We start from the raw sequence: 10,189 nt of genomic DNA, 5'->3' as shown, positions 1-10,189 counted from the left end.
TATGTATACTTTTGACCCAGCAGATTTGGTCACATTTTCAGTAGACCCATAATAAATTCATAAAAGAACCAAATTTCATGAATGTTTTTTGTGACAAACAAGTATGTGCTCCAATCACTCTATCACCAAAAAATAAGAGTTGTAGAAATTATTGGAAACTCAAGACAGCCATGACATTATGTCCTTTACAAGTGTATGTAAACTTTTTACTACGACTGTATATAAAAAGTACGTCCACATTGCAGACATGCTGGCAACGCTCAAGACAGTCACAATGATGTGCGTTTTGTTTACCACGGATTTCGGTTATCAAAGTCTTGTTTCGGTGTTCAAGTTTTCGATACATTACTTGTTAATAGTGTGCAAATAATAGGCAATATCTTTCTGTGTGGAGTGTGCATGTTCTCCCGTGACTGCGTGGGTTCCCTTCGGGTACTCCGGAGGAAACCCACCTCCAGAGACATGCACCTGGGGATCGATTGATTAACAACACTAAATTGGCCCTATTGTGTGAATGTGAGTGTGAATGTTGTCTATCTATCCGTGTTGGTTATACTGTGATGAGGTAGCCACTTGTCCAGGGTGCACCCCGCCTTCCGCCCGAATGCAGCTGAAATAGGCTCCAGCACCCCCGCGACCCCTAAAGGGACAAGCGGTAGAAAATGGATGAATGGATGGAATATTACATTTGTTGTTAAATTAATATCTCTTGGGCAGTGACCTTGTCATCATCTCTATTAAAAAAGACAGCTCTTATTAGGTTCGTTAGGTGTAAGATGTTAAGTTGAATTTTCCAAACACCATTAGGTTAAAAATTATGTGATGTGTCACAGGACGGACATGTTGGGCTGTCATTACATACAGAAAGTGCCCTGCCAGACTTGTTACTTCAATAAACTAGGGCACAAGTGTCAAAATCGGTGCTCAAGATATGGCACATCATTTAATGTACGAATGTATGTATACATTGTATTTACTGTATATACAGCTTTTTCCACACATGTCTCAAAGCTCTTTGGATTGGGAGTAGGGTGGGTGAAGTATCTTGTCCAAGGACATTTCGGCAGCTACTTGGATGGCGGATGCTGTAATCCGACCAGAAACCTTCAAGTTTCTGGACAGCCGCTTTACCCGCTGAGGCATTCCGCCCATGCGAAAGCTCCTAAATGTGTATCAATAAGGCTACCAGTCTTTATTGATAAATGGATTTAGTCATTCAATTTTGACAACTTTAGTATTATCTGATATTGCAACAAGATATTCCTAACTATTTTAGCTTGTCACCTCAACTTATATATATTAAAATAATCAAATTTATAAGGTATTGTGTAATTATATAATGAGACAATAATACATTTATTTTGACATATCTTCACTGTTAGAAATGGCTGCCATGGGGCCCGCAATGATACCGAGTTTGACACCCCTGAACTAGGGCCAATACATTGTTATAAAATAATTGGTAATGTACTGTCCTGAATCAGAAATAGAATGTACACACATGCAGTCAAATTCAGTATATGTACCAAAAAACAGGAATTGATCATCTATAAATAAAGTTGATTTGATTTGATTTGATTTAATTTACAAACAATTACATAATATAAGTTGATTGAATAAGAGTAAGGGCTTCACGGTGGCAGAGGGGTTAGTGCATCTGCCTCACAATACGAAGGTCCTGAGTAGTCTTGGGTTCAATCCCGGGCTCGGGATCTTTCTGTGTGGAGTTTGCATGTTCTCCCCGTGACTGCGTGGGTTCCCTCCGGGTACTCCGGCTTCCTCCCACTTCCAAAAGACATGCACCTGGGGATAAGTTGATTGGCAACACTAAATTGGCCCTAGTGTGTGGATGTGAGTGTGAATGTAGTCTGTCTATCTGTGTTGGCCCTGCGATGAGGTGGCGACTTGTCCAGGGTGTACCCCGCCTTCCGCCCGATTGTAGCTGAGATAGGCTCCAGCGACCCCAAAGGGAATAAGCGGTAGAAAATGGATGGATGGATGAATAAGAGTACCGTAAGTACATTTTGTTTATGTAGCATTTCCTAGAGAGCGCTCACAAAATGCTGCACGTGGTTAAGATACAAACCGTACAATCAAATCTCCACGAGGAAACAACTGAAACTGCAAATAAAACACTAAATATATCATTTATTTAAATAATGTATCAACAAAATTATAGAAGAAATATTAGAGAAATATTACTGGAACGCAGGCCTATACAAAGCAGGTATATATATTTTTTGGGGGGGGGTTGTGTTCATGGTAAGCAGATTTTAGTTTGATTTGTGCAGATGTGTCTTTCAAATAAGTACAAATTGCTTGATCATTTGGTACATTACATTAATTCATGGCACCATACAGTAATGCTAAGATCTTAAAACTTTACTTATAACTTGAATGTAACCTGTTACTGTATCTACCATAAATGATAGCGTTTGATATTTTATAGTGTTGTTTGCAGGAGATTAATCGAGACCCTTCCCGACAAAGGAAAGAAGTTAAGGGACTTTGCAGAAAAGATAAACCTCGCCATTGAGCAACATGATGAAGAAGAGAGGAAGAAGAGTTTGGTGTCAGCAGCCAGAACAGAGTTTCAGTCCAAATACCAACAAGCCTTCACCGTGCGACGAAGTGAGCTCGCCACGTCACAACTGACTGAAGGGTCGCTTGTCTGCGTTCCTGCAGAGGAGGAAGACGACACTGCGAGTGAACTTGTCAGCAAAGAGGCTGCTGCTGAAACCATGGAGACGACTGCCTCTGGGGCCTCTCTGATCTCTGTCAGGACAAAAGAGGCCGACCTTGCTGAGGCCTTGGACAGGGTCACAATATCTGCTAGCACTGGTTTTAATGGGAAAAACGAGGAAAAAAAGGATAATTACTTTTTTAGGAAGCCGACCCAAATGCCTCACATTGTGACAGTCCTCCAAAGAACAGAGAACACTTCTCGCCCTCGTCAAAAATTCAGACCAAACCAGTGAGTAGATGATATTAAAACAAACAAATAATGTGCATCTCTGTGTGGAATTTGCATGTTTTCAGTGTGTGTGTGTGTGTGTGGGGGGGGGGGGGGTACATGCATGTTACGCTCGTTGGAAACTCTAAATTGTCCATAAGTGTGAATGTTATTGACTGTTTTTTATTAGTCAAGGGTGTGCCAAGCCTATCGCCCAACGTCAGCTGGGATGGGCCTTATCTCACAAGCAGTATATGGATGAATCGCTTAGTCATGTTTCTGACTTTCCAGGCTGCCAAACAGAAGCGACAACTCTTCATCTGGCTCCTCATCACCCAGCCAGTCGTTCGAGGGGTCATCGCCGCTCTCGGCGCGGGCCAGGAGGGAACGTGACAAGAAACACCTGGATGACATCACGGCAGCAAAGCTACCTCCTCTCCACCACAGTCCAGCCCAGCTTCTGTCTCTGCAAGAGTCAGCTGACCTTCTGAGAGCACAGACTATGAAACAGCAGGTTAGTCTGTGTGCTGAATTACAGTCAAACCCGTGTTAGCGGCCACAAAGATTTCCCTCACTTTTCACCGGAATAGTTATTTTTACGCTGTATAGCGGCCACAAATTTGCTGCAATGATGCATGATGTTAATAGATGGAGTCTCAGTTGTTATTTGATTTACAGTACTCATTTAAGATAAACTTACTACAATATGAATTGCGATATAAAAACTTTACGTTGAATAATTTGATAAATAAAGCAATCACCAATGATGCTCACTTGCAGTAGAAGTAAATATACCACGGACATTTGCATACAGGGTGGGTGTTGCTGTACGTACTTTACTTATGTCTGTATATACTGCACGTCATATTATCGTGTGTCAGCAGGCACTCTCCCTTATTTATTCTCAAACATTTAAAATAAATCACCAATAAAGGGGGTAAAATGATCGATTCTTCGATGTATCTCGATTGGACATGGACTTTCCTAAATCACAAAAGTCTAACTGCAGCCGCATTACAGCAAAAAATAATCAGCTAAGAAGAGGAAATTACCAAATAGATTAGTAAGTCAGGAGAGACACTAACATCCACAGTGCGAGTGCAACATCACGTCTGTCAGCCATACATATGAATCAGTGGATCGTAGATACGACTCTCATTTTTCAGCTGCAAGCTTACATTGCTAGGGGCAAAGTGTTTGAGCCTTCCGTGGTTTGAGAAGGCATGAAAATTAAAACCATAGCTGCTGCCCAATTAGGGGCGTTTATCTATTTTTTTCATTTTGCGGCCAGCTGTAGTTCTCGCGTATCTATCCATATAGCCATCCATATTTACCGCTTGTCGCTTTCAGGGTCGGGGGGTGCTGGAGCCTATCTCAGTTGCACTCTGGTGGAAGGTGGTGTACACCCTGAACAAGTTGCCACATCATCACAGGGCTAACACAGACAGACAACATTCACACTGCAGGGCCAATATAGTGTTGCCAATCAACCTATCCCTAGTATTTCATAGATATGTATCTATGCTGTGTGGACTCACATCCAAAAAGTGGAAATGACGCAATACTTCATACGTCAGCCGCCAGAGGAGAAGCCTTTTATGCATATTATTACATATACATGTCTGTGTTGGCCCTGCGATGAGGTGACGACTTGTTCTGTACCCCGCCTTCCGCCCGAATGCAGCTAGGAACGGCTCCAGCACCCCCCACACCCCCGAGAGGGACAAGCGGTAGGAAATGGATGGATGATTAACTTGGATGGCAAGTGCACCTAATGCTTGTGTAATTTATTGACATTTTCTTCAGTTAGTGAAATGAGTTGCGATCAAGTGAGGATGTAATAATTGATTATTATGAATGCTGTGTTAACTTATTATTGTATTTGTATTTATTTCATTATTTTATCTTATGGTATTTTACATTGATTTACTTTGAATTGTTTTTTACAATGCGCAGCACTTTGGAAACAGCTCGTCAATAGTGTCATATAAATAATTTGATGTCAAATAAAATGATTTCCTTTTTTTAGAGTTTAGATAGTTTACCGCCAACCATGCTTTTATGTCCTCAAGATATTTTAAAAGTGATTTTAAACTCGTGTCACTTTTCTTTTTTAAAGGGACATATATTTGCGTATCATCAGCATAAAGATGATACAATATATTATATTTTGTTAAATTTTGTTGCATGGGCAGGTTGTACACTGAAAACTGGGGGGGGGGGGCACCCCCGAAAGGGACAAGCGGTAGAAAATGGATGGATTCTATAAATTAAGTATAATAAATGTACCATATATAATGATAATATACAATATAACAAACAATATATACAATATAATAAGTAGTTTACAGGAGGAGTATTGGTCATAACCAACGCTGATACTGATACTTAAGATTTTCAAGATCATCCAACAATTCCATTTTTATCAGTTATCATTGGACAAAAACACTGGATGGTAGTGTAACAATATCAATTAAATATTTAAATTATTTCCTACTCCTAGTTCTAATATCAATTATTAATTTTTTTTGCCCTTAAAAAATTTGCCTGTGTCCAGTGACTTTGGGGAGTTTGTAAACCATAACAAAAACGGCAAGATATTTTTGATAATAAAAAAATATCGATCTAACCACTGTAGTATCGACCATATAATGGCATTCTACTTGGTATTGTTAGTGTCCGTACTTGTTTTGATTCATCCGCCTTTGTTTACATTGAAGAGCTCTAGCTTGCGGTTAGCTGTTTGCATATCCTCCTGGGCTGTATAGTGTAGCATGTTTAGCTATTCCTTGTCCTCCAAGGATGATACTTGTAAGAAATGTGCTTTATTTGCTGCCATGGAGGCAAGGATTGCTGACTTAGAAGTGGCTTTTCACTTTAGAGGGACATTAGCCGCCAGCGAGGACGCTACAATGCGTTGACACTACATTGCGTTGACGACGTGTTAGTTTTTTGTCGCCGTCAAATTTGTTGGAAATCGCTAGAATGTGACATCAACATGCATTATCACAATACAACAATAGTATTAAAAGCTCTATTGTCAGCCAAATGTATCTAATTTATATCGTACATCGTCAATATCGCGCAACCGTAATCCCAACCCGCATACAGTGGCCATTTGTCTATAGTGGACACTTTTACTGTTTCCCTTGAGTGGTCACTATAGACACGTTTTACTGTTGTTCTAATATTTTGCTCTTTGAGTGTAGCTTAATAAAGTAACGTACATATTGGAGGCACCTCTAACTCAAATGCCAACCCAAAAATGTAAACATTTGAGCATCATATTCTCCTTATAAAAGCAGATTAATTGAATTAATATTGCATCTTTAGGGAACTACACTTCATGTCCTTGCTTGTATGTTTAATACGCTCTTATTTATTGCTTTCAACTTTAACCCATGCCCTAACTTCTGTTTTTATGGAAGCAACAAATCTAAACCTCAATCCAGAATTCACCTTTTTATGTCTCAAAAGTTGTTTGAAAAAAGATGAAAAATGAAATACATATAAAAATTTGAACATTTCATGTCGTGAACATTAGGATGCATTATCCTGCTAACAACACTAGGTGGCAGCATTTTGCCTACATGATGCAACCTCACATGCAAAAAAAACCAAAGGAGTTCAACTAACCCATGACAGCCTGTGGAACATGTTAGCATATTAGTTAAAGCTTATTGCGTACCTTCAGCTGAGTGTGACGAGCCTAGTCTTGTGTTGTGGTTCATGACAGGATCTGCAGGCCAAGATGGCAGCACAAAAACTATCTGAGGGATTGAAGATCTCCATGAGCAGCTACACTCCTGACAGCAGCTCCGTGGCGGCGTACAGGGAGGTTCATGATGAAGGAGCACAGCTCTCCTCAGAAGAAGACTGATCCTGGAAGTCCGTGTGATCTCTGAACCCTGAGGAAACGCTGGTAATCGGCACCAAATAGGAAGGGATTTTACTCCCAGGGCGACAACTTTTGAGGACATTTTGCCTGAACTGTCCTTCAAATTTAAATGCCACAAACTTTATCACATAGTTGGTATCAGGCATTTCTTGCATGGATACTCTCATGCTGTTGATGCAGGTGCTGCATTTGAAATCTTTGATCAAATATGACATCCAACACAAACTGAACACCCAATTCTTTAGACATTTAACTATTTAAAGCAAACAACAGAAAGTCATGGTTGAGAAATTTTAGCAGCAAAAAGTCATTTTCATGTCCAAGATTTTGATTTATATACAAACAATGACAAATAAATTAATTTCTAGTTGAATACATAAGCATGAGCTTTACTTAAACGTCCTACATTTTTCTACATTTAAAACACTTCCTTGTGGTCTACATAACATGTAACATGTAACCATAACATGGTTCTTTGGTCAAAAATTTGCTTAGATTATGTTTTACACACCATTTTTTAAGCTGCTTTCAGGCCGTCTCTTCAGGATGCGCCATTTTGTGGGTGGTCTTATTTACGTGCCTCCACTTCAACTGCATCTTCTCCCTTCTCAGCGATGGTGTAGTTTTTAGCGCTACCATACGGAGTCTACTTACAGATATAAATTGGAGCTATATGCTACTTTGTATCAGAAATGGTAACAACGTAGGATGCATGTGCACATAGGAGCCAGGCTGCCCCATAACAAGAGAATAGAGAAAAAGAGGAACTTATTGACTACAATGGTGAACTCGCGCAAAGCTTTTCAGGTCAATCTTTACCATATGGAGATATCCGCTGACGTCACAAATTGGGCAAGTTCAAAACGGTGTTTGGAGGAAGTATGAAGGCAAGATTGTTTTATAATTGAGTCAGCAATGCCTTTATGGTTTGATTTCAAATTTTTGAGTTTTATGCAGATCCCAAATACACTAAAACCGTTACCAATTGGTAAGAAAAGTTGTTTTTGAATAATAGGTCCCCTTTAAAAGTGACTTATGATTTTAATATTTTCTGACTTAGCAATGTTGTTACAATATTGGCTCCTTGTGTTAAACGATGCCAAATCATAAGGTTCATGGATCTGGGCTTGAGCTTGCGTGCTGTTTTGGATGCCGCTGAACCTCTGTTTTGCAATTTTTTTTTTAACAATGACATTTGTGATGTCACAGGATAGAGGGACTGTTTTGTCAATATGGAGAAACAAGTACAGTGCAAGTTGGATTACCAGTATTTTCTCTGAAATAGCGGTAATATGAATAACCTAAGAAAAAAAGTTAGTCCAGAGTCAAAATGTGACATATCAGAGTGTGAAACAACACAATTTTGCCTAGTGCGTTTTCTATGAGGTATTTGTTGAAGTAGCATGTTTGCTTGGAGCAAATATGCAGGTGGGATAAGTCATTGAGCAGTGCAGCTGTAGGCGCTGCTTGTCAAAGATCATGTGAGGTGTTATCATGCAGAGATCAGTGACACGCTCGATAACGTTAATCCAGGAGGGAGTGAAATATTGAAGCTGAAAGGCTCGAGACATCTGGACTGGATTTGTACGATGTTGTTGCTGGCCATGGCAAGCGATGATGGGCGGGCAGCAGGTTAATGTAACATGGCTAATAGCATCTCTCAGCTTTGCTAATAACGTTGGTAGATAAGATGTGCCAGCTACAGACGGTACCTTTCCCGTCATCCCTCATCCAGCCCTTAAACTGCTCGTCATCTTAATTCAAACAACTTGAAGCCGAGAGACGGCTCTTTGAGGAAGAACATTCTAGGTGATGAGGGCGGGGGGTCATCCAGGTCAGAGTGACGTCTAAAGATGCCCCTTGATAACCTTGAGGAAATGTTGCTGAAATTATTTTTCAAGCCCCTTTTGATTGCTGAGAGGCTCCAGAATGGCCTGTGTGGATGACGTCCAATAACAAATCCACTCCATTGAGGATTCTCATTGTGCTGGAATTAATCACAGCCCACCTCTGTGACTGTTCCCAATTATGGGGCACTTTTTGTTTCTTGCTATGGTGCTCGCCGAATAATGTCATCAAGAAGGAACCATTCACACGCTTACTATCAAAGCTTGTCCACTGATGAGGTTGTTTATACTTGTACTTGGGTCCCCGGGCCCCTTGTCTCACGTTCATAAGCACCCCATGAAGTAGTCTGCAAGTGATTTGCTCCAGCTCTTGCGTCCGAAATTACACGTCACGTGGGAATAGGAATAATTTGGATGTTTTGGAGGGGGAAAGTGGAATGCGATGATCAAGAGCAGTCTTAAATTAGATATAAAGTATGATGTATGCATCATCAGCCCGCATGATTAGATTATATCTGCCATGTTGCAAAGTGTGAGCTCATGCTTTTTCCACTTGATTTTTTTCGGGCACATAAGTAGATGAAAAAAAGCAGCGCACGACAGCTTGGCGTAGATGATGTTCTAGCCTATATCTTCAGAAACAGCCTTCCCCTTGCTTATTGCACAAGGCATGAGTCAAGTTAAGCTGCTTTTATCATCTCAAAACACTCATGTGTTGTACTGATGAATTGTCAAATTCTCTGTGCAGTACATTTGTCATTACAGGCAGGTGCTGGCAATGAAGTTCTATCTGGAAGACAATACTGTTTTGCTTTTTCTTCATGCTGTTTATGTCTGCAGATATGTCACGGTGAGAAGTGTGAGAAGAGTCTTGCTTGTGATATGAGCATGCTCAAGATTTCTACAGCTGTCTGACTATTCAAACACGTCTTTATATTTTTACTAGGCATTCTTTAGATGTCTTTGTCACCCCACATTCACCATATTTCACTAGTTTCTTTTAACGTGCTTGCATGCTTCAAATTGAAAAACGATCTGTTTTTTGGAGATTGAAACACACCAGCCATCTTACAGAGGTTTGAGTGTAGAAGACTTATAGCCGAAGCCTAATTTTGTCAAACGAATGGGTGAAGCGGTGTTTTTTAAATTGTGAGCCTGGTGGTGCCAGAAGGTGCAGCAGCAGTGGGGAGGCTTACTGTGCCAAACTTCGAAAACCCCTGCATTAGTGTCTTTGCAATATTCATAAATAGTGTGTTACTGATGTTAAAAAACAAAATAATGCAATAACATATGACCTGTACAATTTAAATAACAAATGTGTTACAGGAAACATACATGTACTGTAAAAATAGTTTACATCTTTTGCTTTCATGCAGGGCTATTCAACTGGTGGCCCAGACAAACATTTTTGCAGCAAATTCCTAAAAACACTAGAGCACGCCTGTTGTATAGAGAAAGTTGGACCACTGTAAACACGTTGGCATTGAAAGT

General features: G+C 40.2%; 1 protein-coding gene across 1 annotated transcript in view; it reads left to right on the top strand.

The window, feature by feature from the left end:
- myzap (myocardial zonula adherens protein) overlaps window positions 1-9,499 on the top strand; it is a 59,263-nt gene extending 49,764 nt beyond the window's left edge. The window contains exons 17-19 of the mRNA XM_072913313.1: window positions 2,462-2,974; window positions 3,245-3,467; window positions 6,690-9,499. Of these exons, the coding sequence (XP_072769414.1) occupies window positions 2,462-2,974; window positions 3,245-3,467; window positions 6,690-6,833 (880 nt within the window). The 3' untranslated portion in view covers window positions 6,834-9,499. The remainder of the gene's footprint in view (window positions 1-2,461; window positions 2,975-3,244; window positions 3,468-6,689) is intronic.
- The last annotated feature ends 690 nt before the right edge of the window (window positions 9,500-10,189 follow it).

This window comes from Nerophis lumbriciformis, linkage group LG06 (genome assembly GCF_033978685.3).
Source record: "Nerophis lumbriciformis linkage group LG06, RoL_Nlum_v2.1, whole genome shotgun sequence".
NCBI lineage: Eukaryota > Metazoa > Chordata > Actinopteri > Syngnathiformes > Syngnathidae > Nerophis > Nerophis lumbriciformis.
The sequence above is the reverse complement of the archived record's forward strand: the minus strand, read 5'-3'. Positions and strand labels throughout refer to the sequence as shown.